The sequence below is a fragment of the Telmatherina bonti genome, assembly GCF_933228915.1.
Source record: "Telmatherina bonti genome assembly, chromosome: 14".
NCBI classification, from domain to species: domain Eukaryota; kingdom Metazoa; phylum Chordata; class Actinopteri; order Atheriniformes; family Telmatherinidae; genus Telmatherina; species Telmatherina bonti.
Genome location: NC_136612.1, coordinates 26,038,075 through 26,056,301, shown reverse-complemented (window position 1 = coordinate 26,056,301; position 18,227 = coordinate 26,038,075). Strand labels below are relative to the sequence as shown.

Below are 18,227 nucleotides of genomic sequence, written 5' to 3'. Positions count from 1 at the left end.
AATATAATTTATTACATACGGGAATTACTGGGTGACATTAAAGTGTAATTCTGGACACATGTGGAACAAATAAAGTATGACAAGTGTCTGTTGGTGCCAGTGTGTAAGTACAGACAGAAAGCGAGGATATTAAAAATGAAGTTACAACTTCATGTTTAAGAGGGTTATTATAAGACAAGAACTTGAAAGTTATGCAGGAAGGTTTGTCTAAAGTAATGAAACTGATGACAATTTGGCATATGTTGACTGAAAAGGCTGAAAAGTGGTGATTGCGTGATGTGGAAACATCTGAACAAGCCTGACTTACAAGTTTTCCAGCTATAAATTTAGCTGGAACACTGTTCATTTCTTTTCTATTTTCTATTTGGAGGAGTTTAGGGAGGCCTATGCTCCTCTGTTACAGCTTATGCAAACACAAGAAAGACCTTAATGCTTGTCTCTCTTTTCAGTCCGTCAGTTCAAAAACAGCATGTTACCCAAGCCATTAATAAGAGGCTTTGGCATGGTATGCACTGAAGAGTGGTAACATTCTCCCTCCTTCATAAATTCAAAGTGTTACTTTCCTCTCCAAATTGAGCCATTTTAATAATATGGACTCTATAAGTACAGGGTTTGACCTTGCATATCCAACTGTCAGTTCTTGGCTATGCTCTCAAATACGTACCCCTCTTATTTCCCCTCACTCAGCACTTTCCCTTGTAATCTCTTTGTTACAATTTTAAGAAATGTCTTGTTTTTGATGGCTTTGCTTAATTTGTTCCGGATGCAGTAGAAGTGTTGTGTGCCATGTGATGGCTGTGCACTGGTGGGCAGTAAACAGTCAAGACCAGACAATTAGGGTTTGAAGGTTAAATTAACCAATCTCTGTAGATTGGTTTGCAGTAGCATGTTATGTGAGTTAGTGTGTAACACTGCCTAAGAACACAGTCTGGAGTGAATCTGGAGATGCACAGAGCTGGAGCTCTAGAGGCTAAAATGTTTTTGGATTGTTGTAGGATCTTTTAACAACATTACTGAGCTTAACAGCTACAAATGAAAACTCACACTGTTTAAAGAGTTATTATGTTGTCATATGTCAGAATAAACAGCTGTACATATGGAAACAATTTTAATTAATGTGGTAATAATCTAATTCCTATCAATAATAGTAAATGGTGAAGTTTTTGCAGAACTGTCAAGATTCTAGATTCAATGAAAATGGCGACTTGAATCTAAATTTTTGTGAGCAGTCTTAAGAAGTTGCATTGGTGCTTATTTCCAGAGATATAACTTCTGAATTGCCTGTATTAATTTGAAACAGCATTGCTTAGCCTGTGTGTCCATTATAGAGCAGTGAAGATTCATATGCAGATAGCAGGTTATGATTGAGAGACAGAATAGATGAATAAAATCTGTTGTTTTGTTTCTTCAAACATTGGATTTCTGTGTATTTAAAGACTATGAAACACTCTTCTAAATCTTTTTCCACATTCCTAAAGCTCCTCCTACAACTCACATATTTTTCATTGACATATTGCTTCCCATTATAATCCCAGCAGTTAACTGTCATTGTGCCTAAATCTGTCCCCTTCAATTATCTTAGCCATATTTTCCCTGTCACACACTGTTTGATATGCATATTTCTAGACACAACAAGTAGAAATTATTTGTCCAGAACACAGCAGTCCAGTCTTCCTTAGCATATATTGATCTATTTAAACACATGACAAAAAAAAAATAAATAAAAAAAACATGGAGGACTGAAAGTACCTATGTCTTCACCTTGACATCAGATCATCTTTGGCATCACAAGCTCCCTTCAATGTCCATCCTGATCCAGTAGACATACAGAGCTCACGATAATTAGTGTAATTCACCGTTATCTCATTTCCTGTTAGTGTGATCGTAGTCACAAATGACATCTAACCAAGACCGTTGCCTAAGACTAAGCACATTTTTGGATCAGCTGTTCCTTTGTGTTGTTGTTTTTAAATCACATTCTTTATATGTAAGTAATAGTGCAGATGTATTCACTTCAGTAGAATAGCTCATGTGAAACCAACATTGCTGTAAATCAGTGGTTTTGCACTGGGAAACAGCAATAAAAACTATCATCATACATGTAAAAACTTCTCATAACTTGTGTCCCTAAGGACGCAGAGTGTGTGTTCCTGTCATTGTTACTTAACAAAATTTCGACATTCATGCTGTATCTTGTGGATATGTGCATAATTACACTTCCAAACAGCTTGTTTTGATCAACTTTTTTTGTGGTTTCGTGCTGAACTCCAAAGTGAGTGGAGAAATGTGACCCAGTGAGGGTTAATATGAGCAGCACTTTAATCCCTCCTCCTGACGTTGAAGATACACTCACACATTCTAACACACGCATACACAAAGTTTCCCCACTGAGGCCAGCAGAGAGGCAGAAACACAGCGAACCAGCTGCCGTTCAGTCAGAGCCGGGTCTTTCTTCCCTCTCTGTGATAACCACTGGCCTCATCGCTCCATGGGACTCCAGAACTGGCCACCAAGCAAACTATCACTGTCCTCTATGGCCTGCCTTGATGTGGAGACCCCTTCAATCTGCAGGGGTAAATTCAAATCAGGTGCTTCTTTTTCAATAACCTACTTCTAACGCCTCATTTTGATTTCTTACTGCATTTACATCCGTAGAGTGGAACCCCTGTCCCCCTTTTCTTTATCTTTCTCATACTTGTTCATTTTTACTGATACTTCTTGAAGTACAGAAGTTTTACTAACACAAAGAAGCTTCATGACAACACTCATTCTTACCGGTGACTAAACGTTTCCATAAGAATTTTGAAAGGAAAACTGTGAGCTTACATTTTACATGTTTATATTAGCTTTCTTTGGAATTATGTTGAAGTTTTTGTCACATGATATAAGCATGACTTCACTCTTATAATTTGTGTGCACACAGTAAGCTTCTTTCAAATGAAGAGCAATAGCCAGATATGCTGCTGATCAAGATTCTGCTCATTATTTGCATATTTTTAATCTTTCCTGTTTGCATTCAACACCAGCAAAGTACTTTTCTTAAACTAGAGCATGAGTAATGAAGCAAAAATGAACAGAGTTGTTTCTGGTGACTTTGTCCTTTTGTAGATTCTGGTTCCCTTACAGCACCTGCAAGGCAAATGTTAATGCTCCTGTCACCTCTATAGTGAGATGCAAAGTATGTCACAGTATCCATCATTTGTTTTTATATCAATTAAAATATTTTTAATGTAAATATATAAATATATGCTGCTTTCCATTGGAGCCTTCATGAGGGTTATATTTAATTTCTGTGTTTTTAATATATTTTGGACATGACAATGTTTATGTGCTATATAAAGTTTGACAACACACCCACTTATTGGGAGCGAAGTAATATATTTATGTGTCGTTTTAAACGTGGATCCATTTTTTAAGTTATTTTGATTCTGATGAAAAAATATATATAATTCTATTCAACTCTATTTTAATCATGTGGGAAATTATATTGACATCAAATATGGTATTAAACAGCTACAGCTTCTTTTCAGATTTACTATGATTAAAAATTATTGACAGCGCTGAGCACTGAAATTAATATTATTATTATTTATATGGTTTGATTAATAAGCAGTCACAATAAATGGTTTTTTTTGTGTGTTTACCTGAGGGTTAACTGCATTATTGTTAGAGCCATTTTTGTTGACAAGTAAAACATTAAGTTTGGAGATGCTTTCTATTCAGTGAAAGTTGGCTGTCATCAGTCTCTGTTTCCTTTTACAATATGACAGAATATTACAGTTCCATTTAATCTAAGTTGACTTTTAGCATCATATAAGATGTTTTGCTAAACTAATATTATCTGATAAGTTGTGCTTTAATATATCTCTGGTTATGAATGCCTCCAGCTTTTCTGAAATGTTTATAGTCTCAGGATTTATAGCAGCAAAAGTCAACACAACCCAGTGTTGGTCTAAACTAAATTCAGCTTTGTCTGGTGAGCACCAGTTTTTATTTTTACTATTTCAAAGGGGGACCAAAATCTAAAAAAAAAAATAAAAAAAAAAAAAAAAAATCAAATAAAGTCAAAGGACTGATGGGAGACCTCCAGGGATGATTTGCTGAGAACAACATTGGTCTGAGATTAGAGATTACATCAGTAGACAAGGATTCCAGCCGAGCCCCCTCTCTGCGTTTCTTTATAACCTCTGTTTACGCTTTGTTGGTGAGCTGGAGTACGGAGCCAGTTTGCATCACAGAAAGGTTAGCCAGGGTTCAGACTGAGCGCAAGATGACACAACTTGAAGAGGAGGACCCCGGGCATAAATTGTACCCCCATAGTGGGTCTCAAATTAAACCCTGCATTCTCTCCTCTGGTGCTGGAAGGCAGCTTTTGATATTATTAATATGTAGTCGTATGCACTCATAAATGTTCTTGCTTGTGGCATTCTTTCCAAGTTACAGTGGATATAAATACTGAGACAAACCAATAGCTATTTTTCTTTTATAATCTGGTATTATCAGTCTCAAGGTGAACATAACCCCCCATGGCCTGAGTTTGTAATAGGAAACACAGCGGGTGGAGCAGGCACACTATGTTCTCTGTTGTGGAGTTGATGGGCTTCTGTGAGAGTGGACTCAGCCTTCCACCCCAGCTCTTGTCACTCTGGGTTTCCTTGCCCACCAGTCAAAGCCCATGAACATCCTCCTTGATTCCTCATACAAGCAGAGATCCCACCCCCTTAACTGCCCCAAAATTTCATGGTTCCCAGGCCTTGTTCTCACAGCTGCCCAGTTTATTTTTGCTCATGTGAGTCACAGAGGCTTGTTCGGACGCAGCGCCTTTCCCAGGAGAATTGAGCAGGTCTGTATTTGTGTGAGTGGGAGCTGTTTCCCTCAAGCCACTGAGTAAATGGAGCTAAGCAGACTGCACTTCACTACAGTGGTTATGATAAGGGCCTCTTGTACCTCACGCCACTGCCTCATTCACCACAATCACCCATTGCCCTCTCCTTTTTTTTTCTGCAATCCTCTGTCTTATTTTACTGAAGCAGCATGTCCACGCTCACTTGTTTATACATGTTTAAACTAGGATCTTACTGGAGTTTACATTTTTGAGGAAAAAAAAAACCACAGAGAACCATCCAAGTGCTTTATGTGAAGCTCAGATGCAAAACTCAACTATTTCGCCTGGAAGATAGTCATGCCTTTGATGTTTCACAGTAATATAACCAATCGCTGCTCATCCATCCAGAGCAAGATTACGTTATAAAAACAATTTTTGTTAAACGGACACAAGTGACTTGACTAAAACCAGATTTTCTCATTTTTGTAACTGTAGCCCTGACGTTAATCCCTCTTTTATATACTTGTATCCTGTTCTGGAGTTGCCTTTTTTCTCATTGCATTTGCAACCCACAGAAATATTGCATGTCATTAGGAAGGAATCAGCCAATCACACTGTTCAGGACTAACTGCGGCGCTACTCACAAGTCCAGCTCAACCATACAGGAAGTGAATAAATAGTTTGTGGTGGTGAGCAGGGTTTACTGTTATACCTTCAGGGCAGCATATTGATTGAGAAATAATAAGTACTTTTGTTTCATTTGAAGGTTTACAGGTTTGGTAGTTTAAAATCTGAGAAGATTGTGTGGTGACTCACATGAGTTGGTTCTAAGTGGTAAATGTTTAACTCTGACCTCTGTGTCTCTCTGTTCTCTCATAGTTCTTCAACTCTGTCTGCAGCAGAGGAGAACTCGGGAGCAGCTTGTGGATCAAGGTATCATGCCACGTAAGTATTGCTATTCCAAGTACAACTCTAATGCATTGCTGCTAATAAGTTTTTACTGTTGGCTGCTAATATAAAAAAAATATGACTCTAACAAAATGAATAAAATCTGCATGTCCAAAATCTAGGGAGCCATCAGAACAGCAAAATGAGACACAATATAAAGTGTGTGGCATATATTGTAGTTGTTTCATTGTACTAATAAGCCTAACAAAAATACATTGTCTGACCTGAAAAAACTTTTTTTTTTACGTCATCCTTTTGTGTTGCAAAACTTTACCAGATTCAGTCCTTTTGCACTCTTCTCTTGGATGAACATCATGTCTAAGACAACATGAAACCAATAAAAGACAAGCAGAGAGTGTGACAAACTCCTGCTGATATCTGGAAAGCTAGTGTAAGAAAAAGACACACCTCTGTCTCTTACCCTGCTTTGACTTGAGAAGCTTCCTGTGGAGATGTGTTCTGCTCTTCTCTAACTCCACACAGCCACATGAGTCAGCTACTGGGCCCTCAGTGGAGGTCATTTACCCTCTTTGTAGCTTGGCCAACCGTGGCCGAGACGCAAACCTCCCAGGACATTCTCCACTATGTACTCTGCTGCTCCTACACTTACAGGCTCATGATAGTTATGCAGTGAAGTTAAAGTAATGAGCAAGAATGTTTTGCTACACTCCTCTGACACACTCCTTACAGTGCCCCATGGACAGTGTATCCCTAAACTAAACAAGAGCCCTTATATCAAAGGTGACCAGTTGATGAGTCAGACCTCAGCGAAAGCAGGATGAGTTTATTATTAGTGATCAGAGAGTAATTTGCCGCAGAATGGAACAATCTTTTTGAGCATGTAGAGCTGATGCTTTCTTTTGGATTCCCATAAACTTCTGCTATTGAATCGAACTTTCTTGAAGAGCAGCAAAGACAAAAATATTACTCTTATGATAATCATATGAAAATGTATTGCACACAAAGCATTAGTGTTAATAACCAGTATAAGTACAATGCAAATGAAGTTCATCACTTATCTGTACATTCTTGCAAAAATTAAATGCAAAAATTTTACACGTATCTTTGAGGAAACAATATAATAACTTCAGGATGCCACTTGAATACGTCTATGTGGAATAGTGTATTTTCGGTAGTTTATAGTTGTAGGAATATCTACTAGCTTGTTCTGTGTTGTGTCTTGTTGTGTGTACCTTTAGACAAAGAAAATATCTTTTCAACCACTAATAGTAAAAAAAAAAAAAAAAAAAAAAAAAGAGGTGAAAATTAAATCAAATACAGCTTTTTAATGTCTAACAAGACAAAAGAAAAAAAGAATCTAAAAGAAAATTTACTTTGCCAGCTTTGAAAGCACCTGCTGTCTTTCATGAGAAGATTCGCAGCCTGGAGAGAGCCAGGGTAAGACACTAACTTGTGTTTTTAGCTTTGAAATTGACCAAGAATATGTATGTCTTCATCTAAACTAAGTCACCAGAAAATTTAGATAAAACTTCTCTTTTTTCAACAGACTGGGAATTTTTTAAAGCACAAACTCTGCAGCAGGCCGAAGCGCTCTGAGCTGGTCCGTTTACATATCCTGCAAGGTAATCCTTGAAAGTGCTATTTTCACTTGTTATTACTTGTTTAATCATTTTTCTGCATAAATAGTTCGGAGGTTGACTGGCTGTTTGATAGGTCGGTCTGAGCCTGCTGTGAGTCACAATGACAAACCAGTCGAGAGTCTGACTGATGCTGGCCAAATCATAAGTGAACATCATCTTTGTGTTTATCAGAAACCCAGGTGGAGCCATCCCTGCAGGCCATGCAGATAAAACTGAAGAGAGCCAGACTGGCTGATGATCTCAATGAGAAAATTGCCCAGCGTCCTGGACCTATGGAGCTGGTCGAAAAGAAAATCCTGCCTGTTGACTCTGATGTGGAAAAACTTGTAGAAGGTAGACCTTAATCAACTTACTTGTTTAAAATGTACAGAATTAGCCTGAAGGTTGGCTCAAGCCACCTTGTCAATGCATCAGGTATACATTCATCAGTGTTTGGCAATACTTTAAACATGTATCAAAATGCCAAAATTCAGTTTCACAGTTGCTTCATTTCTCACCTCGTAGTTATCCTCAAAATATTTTATAATACAGACTTTCCTATCGCTGATGCTGATCCTACAGGCGATCAGGCAGATCAGTCTAGGACACCAAATCCCTCAGATGTTTATAACTTTGATGAGGACGGCAGTGATGCATCATCACCTCAACATCCTGGCAGCCAAGAACCTCCCTGCACCACCCTGGCCTCTCCACAGGAGTCTGTAGCGACTGACGCTTCCTCTAACTTGAACACCGCCATACAGGTACCACAGTGCCTTAAACACTTAAACTCATCATTGATCAGTCATTGGTTTAAAGAACATGATTAGTCCCCACCAGTGAACCAACAAGTATTCCTAATTAATTCGATAACTTAACAATCCTAAAATGTTCATTTGTGCAAAAAAACAAGATTTTATAATTAAATTAGACTTAATCTACTTTATACACAAATTATAAGTATAAAATGTTTCTCAGGCTGTTTTTATTATGTTATCCTTGTCGTGGTGTCCATCTTTTAAGTAATAAAAATAACAGACATGGCAGTTTCACTGTAATAAATGAGTAGACTATACCTTTTTGTTTTTTGTTTTTTTTTGTTTTTGTTTTTTATCCCTGTCTTTGCTTTTTGTCAGGAGGCCTCAACACTCATCTCACAGTCTGCAAGAGATGTAGTCAACCTCGTCTCCACCACGGAGCAGCAGATTAACCAGCAATCCCATCAATCTAAAAATACCATTGTACCCAGCACGTCTTCAGGACCAGTTCTTGTGAAGGTGACTACTCCAAATAATGACTAATTCATTTAAAACATTTTCTTAAATTAAGTTTCTTAAACTTTGCACATCTAATTTACAGTCAGCTCTTATGTCACTGACCTTCAATACTGCCTGTCTCTATGATTAATTGAATCTGTGTTTTGTGGTTTTCCTTGTTTTCTTTGGATGTCAGAGTCTGCTTTATGTCATACCGACAGTCACATTACTTTAGGGTTGAATGAAAAGTCAATGTTCGGCCAAGCAAAAGGCAGATCAGAGAGCAGCACACTTAAGTTATTTCACACATCCAGGGACTTAAATCTGAGCCAAAAACAGTTTGTCTCCCATAAGGGTTAAATAACAGAGCTGTTCTTATTGAGACTTGGTAAAATCTCAGCCATCAAAGAACAGGAGTAAAGCAATAACTCATGCATTTGTCATAATCCAGTTATACTCTGAGAATGAAATATGAATGAAATGAACTCTCCTTCCTTTGGAACATGATAGGGGCATTAATTTGACAAATTGGAGGATGCACGCTTGTTTAACACCGCCTGAGTTTCTGGTTTCAGTTGAACCTGTTGCTCCTATGCCAAGCCATTTTCATGCATCACACATCCTGTAATTGCAGGTGGTAAAACAATAAGGATCATATTTACACTACCCGTTTCCTTATCCTGTCGTTTTCATCAGGTGTCAGAACAATGTTCCATCTCAGTGCTTGAAGCTATAAAAAGGCGGTATCGGTTCCAAGTTTTGTAGTGTTGGTTCTGGCAAATGAAAACTGTAGTCCTCAATAAACTGGGCTGAGCTCTCTGACAGAGATTGAATATCATCCAGATGGTTTTCTCCAGTTTCACATGCTGCTTTTCTGTGATGTTCTCTGCAGCAAAGCTTGGCGAAGTTACCCGCTGACAAAAGCCGCAGCAAAAGGAGCAAAGAGCCCAAACCGCGGGTGAAAACGTTGAAGTACCATCAGTACATTCCACCCGACCAAAAGCAAGAGCTCAGTGAGTTGTCAATGGACTCCTCTTATGCTCGTCTCCTGCAGCAACAGCAGCAGTTTCTGCAGCTCCAGATCCTGAGCCAGCAACAGCAGCAATACAACTACCAGGGTGTCGTACCAGCCAATCTCAAGTATGGAACCAGTCGTCGCTGTCCTTAAACACTGACAGATTTATTATCCTTCTCTTAGATATGATCCTCCTAAAGTAGACATACCATGTTTCTGTACAGTTTCTAGTTTGTAGTCTCTAGATCTGTAGTTTGCTTTCATTTTGTTTTGTTTTAACAAATCACATTTCACCAATTGCAAAGCTGTCAGTCGTCATTGTTGAACAACAGCTGGTTCTTGTCCTGATTACTTAACATTTCCTTCCCACAGCTTCCACAGTGGCAACTCATTGTGAACATGGATGACTGATTCTCTTTTACTTCTCCACTCCCTTTTCTTCTTGTTTTTTTTTTGACAACAGATCAACAACTGAGGTACAAACCAGCTGTTCAGCTGTTCTTCAGAGAGGAAACACTCTGTCTGCCACTGCACAGCCTCACCACTCCCAGACAAATCATAAACCAGGTCATTTACCAGTTAATCTGGATGAGATGAAGGTGACACATTCTAACCAGGACACAGTCTGATTATGTCAACCATGGAAATGCTGCAGTGGTAAACAAACATTTGGAGAAATTACTCATAATCTTTTGTCTTTACAGGTTGCTGAGTTGAAGATGGAACTAAAACTCAGATTTTTGCCTGTTTCTGGGACTAAAACAGATCTTATAGAGAGGTTAAAGTTGTTTCAGGAGAGCGCTACCAAGCAGAGTGTTGCTGCCATGGAGACAGCAGCTTGTCATTCTCAAAACACAAAGTTAACCCCTCCTGTTTCTGTCATAGCTTCAAAAGTGTCAAATCTGGGGATAGAGGACAGGCAAACAACAGACAGTCCTGCAAACCTAATTTTTGATACTCAAAATCTTACTGCTCCATGCAGAAGCCCCCTACACAGAGTGTCACATGAACAATGTCTCACAGAGACACCGTCCAGTGAGAAGGACTCTGAAAAGGACAAGCGTCTTCATGAGAAAGAGCAACAGATTAAGGAGCTGAAGAGGAAGCTGGAGCACGAGCAAAAATTGGTAGAGGAGCTGAAAATGCAACTGGAGGTGGAGAAGAGAAGTCAGCAGGGGGACTCTTCACCTCAGCTTAGTCCCCTGGTTGCAGTCCAGGTTAAAGAAGAGAACAGGACTCTGTCGAACTGCACAGGGACCTGCAGCTCTCCTGGTTTGTCACCACCAGTCAAACAGGAAGAGTCCGCAAATCACAATTATATAACCAGTCCAGGTCAATTCATATTCAGTCACCAGACCGTCACAGAAGTTGAAACCATGCAGTCTCTCCAGGCTGGATCTCAGAAGCTCCTTTCCACATCCCTTCCTGCCTCAGCAGTCGCTGTGAATCTCCCTGCCAAAGCAACTGAATCACACTCTACTGTTAGCGGCGCAGCCCCAGGCCACATACAGACCGCTGGACAGGCGCCACAGAAAATAAAGGTCTCAGCAGCAATACAACAACAATGCAGCACTCAAACCCAGCAACTAACAACGGTAAGACAGCGCTCAGTGGTGTGCACGAACTGTCTTCATCTGACTCCTTACTAGTCATCACTATCAGCTGTGATGAACCGTGTATGCATTCGGAATCATCTGGGGTTTTTTTCAGCAAAGCAACTTTCACCTCACAAATGTGGTGCCATGTTTTCAATGGCACTGCCCAATATACATAACCTACCACATTTACCATTCATTCCTGTGCTTTGTGGGTAGTGTGTCTCGCTTGTTGCCACAGTAATAAGAGGCCACAGCTGAGCAATAAAATTGTTTCCTGCTTGCATCAAAAAGAAATGAAAACATGGTGTTGCGAAACATAGATGAGTGAGGAGTGAACAAACCGGCCCCACTGCTCTCCTTTAATGCAGCCATCAGATTCATGTGTTTGGTCACAAATAATAATTCTGAATAAAGCATTTTATTAACACTAATCATCTTATTTCTTCATTTTTCTCTGCAGATATGGAGTATGAATACCAATTCACAAACATTGTTAAACACATTCCCGGTGGGCAGATGCACTGCAATAGCCTCCTCCAACCATGCTGTCCCAAAAGGACCAAGGAAAAAGGTAAATGATTATCCTTTTCTGCTTTCTCCTTTTTTTTTACTTTGGAAATGCTGTTACAGTACAAATGTTTGTTTTTTTTTGTAGCTGAAGAAGCCTATTGATAAAAGTTTATATCAGATGCTTCCTGTTTTCATCTGATTCAAGGGCCTCGTCCGTTTGCTTGTTAAACAGTCTCCCTGTTTCAGCCAATCTCCTGTCATTTTTGCAGCAGATAGAATTCCCAAACCATGTGTCAAAAAGTAAAGATCCACCCCGATATGAGGACGCGGTTAAACAGACGCGCAGCATGTTAACAGCTGCTCAGGTAAACCTTAATTATATTTAAAAACAGACTTTAAAAGTGTTGCCATTAATACATCTAATGATGTTTTATGTCTGTGCAGGGCCCCGATGCAGCCAGCCAGCAGATGGATGACCTATTTGATGTGTTGATTGAAAGTGGCGGTGAGAAATATTGCATTTATTTTGGCACTAGTAACTTGGGAGATAAAGCCCTAATCATCTCTTTTATTCTTGCTTTCTGTGTGTTTGCTTTTTCAGAGATCTCCCCTTTCGTCAGGCAGGACCTTCTTAGTTTGGACAAACCTCTCCCTGTGACAGCCAGTGTAACCACCCTTCCCATCAACACTGTTTTGTCCCGGCCACCACCCTTAGTAAAGGTGGCCCAGGTTCCTGCTGCAACACTCAACCCCCCAAACAGCTTGGCAGCCTTGCCCTCTGACAACCAGCTGGGAACCCTTCTGAACGGCACTCTAGGCACAGAAACTGAGCCACAGGGACTAAAGCTGATGGAGGAATTAATTTCACCTGTGGTCACTATGGATGTGGACTTGAATGAACACGTGCCACCTTCTGCTCTGAACATGCAAAATACCCCCACCACAGACAGTATGGATTGGCTGGATCTAACTCTGTCTGTGCCAACGGAGGGTGTTAATCCTTTGGACATATCAGTGCCAGTGGGCGTCTTCTCCTCTGACTTCCTGGACTCTCATGAACTGGACTTGAACTGGGACTGAGTCCTGCTAAGGTGAAACCTTACATCCATTAGGTCATTTCATTCCCATTTCATTTTTATGTTTCCATGAGACAGTGGGAGCTGTTGAACATTTTTATGACTCTCCTCTGCTTTTTTGGCCATGTATTTCAGCTCAATAATAACCTGATCATGCAATGTGAGATGAGTTGCTAAATTACGCTTTGGAGAACTTTAAACACTGATTGTTTTATAAAGTTGTAGAAAAATGGTACTGGTACTGGCAGGTTAAACTAAAGGTGGAAGTCATGTTAAGAGTGCCATCTCAAGTTATTTTACTGATTTGTGAGCCTGATTATATTTAAATAATTACTCTTTGTCCACCAGTCCCAGGTTTGGTCCCAGCATTACACTTGGTGTGATGTAAACAGGACTGACAAGATGGCCTGATCCTTTTTAAGGATGAACAAACACTGCTTACAGCGGAAAGTTGTTCTGTTGTTTACTGACCAGTCTTTGAATGATTTTGGTATCATAATAGACTATAAATATACAATGTATTCGTGTTCCAGGTGAACCTGGATCATCGATCAAAGTCTTTTCTTTCTTTCGTACTCCAAAAATCTTTTAATTTCTTGATCAGTTCTGTAAGTCTGCAAGATGTTTTCATTTGTTTCTTTAAAGTCTGTCAGTGATTTCTGAAGGAATTTTTTTTTGGCAGTGTACTTGGTAAGTCTACACATCTCATGATTTCTTTACACAGTTATTGAGATTCAGCCAAGTTACAGACTCAACCTAGACACAAATAATAACAATAACATCCACTAATAAAACACACACTGAGATAACTTGATGTTATTGTATTTTAGTGGCATCTGCTGGCTGTCTGACTAACATCAGCTTAGTACAAATCTCTACCCTGATGATTTTCTGTTATAACAAAGGTCAAATTACATGATTGACAAAAGAGAATAACACTTAGAGTCAACAAGCGTTAAGTCATGTATGCAATGGTCTGTATGTGTCTGGGTGTAAAGGATAGTGAGTTTTTTTGGCTTTTTAATGATTTTTTTTTTCAGCATCTGGAATGTCACAAAAAAAGGAAATATTATGAAAAGGTCTCTTTTTGTACGTTTTGTGGTAATGTTCTGGAATGACAAATAGCTCATCTTTATACTACAATAACTCATCATTTTATTGCAGACTTTGTATGCTCTTTACACAAGATGTATTTGTTTCTTTTTTATACAAACACAGATACAAGTGGTATGTACATATAAAAAAAAATTGGGATTACACGGTCTGCCTTTAAAGCTGGGGTATGTAATCTTGCTCAGAAACATTGTACTTTTACTCTGGGTGAAGTGGTTCTGATAGTAGTCTGTACATTTTGTGATCATGAACAATAAGAAATATAGTTAGATCCCTCAGTTTACAGTAGATCTGTAAAATGTCTGACCAATCACACAGTTCGGGTCGAATTGAAGTTGTTCATTTCTTATGTTTCACAAGCTTCTTCACGGCTGAGAGAAAACGCAGGAAGGATTTCTCCAACCCGGCTCTGTTTATTTGCCTCCTCCTGCTAAACAGCTGAGAAAAAGATAATAGTTGGTGGAAAAAACTGCAAACTAGTAAAGCACTCGGAGAGTGCAAACCTCCGCAAAGGCCCTTAAAAAGTTCCTGAATCCAAAGTGATCCGGATCACCACCAAAATTAAACCTGTTCTTCCTTTTTACATTTCCAACAACTCCAAAAAAATTAAATTAAAATCCATCCACAACTTTTTGAGTTATCTTGAACACAAACAGATAAGCGCCAGTAAAAACATAACTTCCTTGGCGGAGGTAAGAAAAAAACCTTGGATCACACAAGGAGCAAAACCAGAGGGGGAGGAGCCAAGACAAGACGCCACTTTCACATCTTACTAGCTCCCCGACATTACCTACCCCAGCTTTAAGCATCGATATTCACATTTAATAGTTTTTCAATAAAAAGAAGATGTACAAGGAAAGTTTGCATTTGGCAATTTCATCTTGAACAAAACTTATCAAATAAAATCAAATACATATTTTTTAAAGCTTTTTTATACAATTAGTACAAAGTGCTGTCCATTATAAAAACTATTTTTCAAAGTTAAAAACATATGCCCTCATATACTCTCTGTTTCACATACACAAAGCACACATAGAGCCCACCTCCCACCCTCTATCCCTATCAAACAGACTAACCAAACTGTTTCTAACACGATACAAATAATAACATAAGCAAGTGTGTGTCTTGGCACAGTTTAACCAGGTGAAGAAATTATATTTTAGCGACCCTTAGGGATCCATCTACATCAAGAGCCACCCCACTTATGACCCCAGAGGTTATCGCCACAGAAACTGTCCAGAACAGAGCAGATGGGGTCAGACCACAGCCATAAGGCTGCAGTGCAGGGCCCCTAGCCACCCCAATTATCACATTTGTACAAGAACTAAATTTCAATCTCAGTTTCAATATATAGATGGACCCATCCATCCATCCATCCATCCATCCATGCATCCCTTGATTCCTTTTCTTAACCACTCAGTCCAATTCAGGATCGCAGTAAACTGAAGCCTAAAGGCAGGTACATCCTGGACAGGCCGCCAGTTAGATGTACCCAGTAAATCTAATATAATACACATTTACATACAGGCAAACACACATCACATGTCTGTTCTTACACATGCTCAGTTTAAACCACTGAAATATTATCCAAGTGCCAAAGTAAACAAGTATCTGTGCATATTCACTTAAATTAATTGCACCTTGTATAATGATGATACCAAAGAAACTCTTCAGCAGTTCCAGCAAAGAGAGCTAAGCTGTTACATCATTGTTAAATTGATTTCCATTGCCTTTTCAGTGCAAATTTTAATCTCGAACCAAATGCCTCACGCTCAGAGTTTTTTTAATGTAAAGATTGTTGTCCGACACTTTGGACATTTGTGCGAGATGGACTTGAACTTTTCCATGCAAAAAGGAACGAGGCAACAACCAGCCACACATCTGCAAAAAAAAAAACGGAACAGAAAGAAAAACAAATGACAGCAAGCCTGGAAGCATCTGCACAAACAGAAACAGGTGCCATAAAGCCTGATTATATCTGTAGGCAAATATTTCACCACACAACAAAGGGAAGTGGAGTTCTTACCCTAGACAAGCTGTCATTAAACACACCAGCCATGTCACGCTGCTAACAGAGGTAAAAATTTCTGTTGTGATGAACTGCCGACACTCTGGGCACTGTGTCCTGGCTGGTTTTGATGGAAGTTTCTCCACATCCAGGATCACTGCAGGGGCTGCAGAGAGGAAACGTGTGCAAGTTGACAATGTTTTAGTTCTCTACATGTACCAAACTCAAAGCAGCATTTTGCTGTTTGTTATCCAGAATGTTATCAGAGTTCATAATGATATTAAATGATGGAAACAATGTTTTTTATCCTGTTTTCATCTCATGTGACAGTCATTAAGTGCATTTTGTGAGAAAAATGTTAACAAGACTCATTTGTTTTTCTATTTTATGAGTTGGTTTGTGTGGGTTGCTGGCTCACCGGGGAAGGCAGGAGGAGCCTCAACATAGAAAACATTTGAGCCAGGAGCAGGAACACAAGATTGTACCACCTGACTAGACGTAATATCTGACAAAGAGAAAATGTGCTTACAAGACTCAGACATGATGGAGTAATGATCTGCTAGAGTAAAAGTTTGGACTAACTTTTGGATTTTTTGTCCTTAGCTTTTAGGATATTTTCATAGCTTCTTTGGAGTTCAGCCTTCCTTTCAGTGAGCTGTTTGAGTTTGTCCCGAATTTCGTCAATCTCTTGATGAGTGGCGGCTGCTTCCTCTAAAAAAAAAAAAATCAAAATGAATATAGAATATACAAATAGGTCATATATATGAGTATATAAATGAGGGTAGGCTTAATATTCATCACATTAACTGAGGTTTTTCAGTTACCTGTTTCTCCAAACTCGGCACGATTCTTCAACTCTTGAAATATGCAAAGAATTTTCTTTCTCTCTTCAAGTTGTTGCCCCTTGAGTGAAATGTATTTCAGCTCCTCAGATATTTTCTTAAGCTCACTCTCTGAAGAAGTCATGATGGCAACTAAAAAGAAAAAAAAGTCAAACAAAGCAAATCTTTTGATTGTTTTCAGACTGCTTCGCCTCATATTTTAGAGCATGTGTTTACTGCGTGTTTATGCTTGTTTGGCGTGAAACATAAACTAGTGCTACTGTGGGTAAATAATTCTGCAAAATTTGAGGAAAACAATTTGAAATTTTACAGACTAATATTTACTGATTCATAGCTATTGTGTGGCCTTTTCGTTGCTCCAGAAGCTGGGTGGGCTCATGAGATGTGGAAGTGAATAGTTACAGTTCTTCTGGTCTTGAGGTGAATATCATACTTTAGTTGTTTATAAAAAAATTTCTTTGACATGATAAGACACTATATTAAATTCTGTGAAGATAAATTAATAGGATAAGTTGTGTTTTTGGTTTTTTCAAACAGCAAAACTGTACATAGACTTAATTGTTGAAGCCTTCATGCAACATACTTAAATCACTTCAGCCCTTGCATTTGAAGAAATAACAGAAATACCTCATGTAAATTGAGAATTTCTCATCATAATAAGGTCCACAATGCATGTTCTTTATCTATAGGAGCATCTAGACTGCAGAGTTTATTCCCATTGCAAAAAAAGCCCGTTTTTATGCCTGAGTAAACTGCAGTAAAACGGAGGGAAAACGAGAACATTTTTTTCCTAATTTTTTCACCTATTTGACCAAATATAAAGCCTTTCTTGTAAAACCATGCTTACAAAGATGCCAAAAACACAGATTGCAATGATCATCCTCTGACCGATCATGTGATCAGTCAAGGTGAAGCTGGATAGTCTTTAAACTAAAGTCTTTAGATGATCTGAATGATCATCTATTTAACCGAATATAAAGCTCTTCCTATAAAACCATGCTAACTATGGTGCCAAACACACATATCCCAATTATCACCTTCAGCAAAAAATAAGTATTTCTAAACATTAATGATTGGACTTAAATACATTTGTGGCCTTGTTTTGTGAAAATTAGGGTCTCCAAACTATCTAGGGTCTATCTATCTATCTATCTATCTATCCATTGATCTATTTATCTATCTATCTATCTCTCTTTCAATCAATCTATCTATCTATCTAGCGTCTTTGAGCAGCAATTGACAATGAACACCACAGTGCTGTTGTATTATTTTCCATCCATTTTTCAGTCATTTTTTTCAACCATTATATAGTATGATATGGCTTGAAATGTTAAACTGCATTCAGTTCATCAGCACTATACTTATTTAGATATGTTACGTTTTTTTAATTACATTGAAATTGTGCAGCAGAAAAGAAACATTATCAAACCTAAAAGCTTGCACTACAAACTAGTAA

At 38.7% G+C, this 18,227-nt stretch overlaps 1 protein-coding gene across 1 annotated transcript; it reads left to right on the top strand.

Annotated features, from left to right (window-relative positions):
• The first annotated feature begins 2,476 nt into the window (after positions 1-2,476).
• mrtfbb (myocardin related transcription factor Bb) lies at positions 2,477-13,122 on the top strand. The gene is given in 15 exon segments (XM_079253305.1): positions 2,477-2,588; positions 5,705-5,770; positions 7,116-7,171; positions 7,281-7,356; positions 7,546-7,707; positions 7,936-8,117; positions 8,490-8,630; positions 9,502-9,749; positions 10,088-10,223; positions 10,329-11,219; positions 11,683-11,793; positions 11,965-11,987; positions 11,989-12,097; positions 12,177-12,237; positions 12,334-13,122. Coding segments are annotated over 15 exon segments (2,841 nt in total). The 5' UTR covers positions 2,477-2,488; the 3' UTR covers positions 12,813-13,122.
• Positions 13,123-18,227: the final 5,105 nt, after the last annotated feature.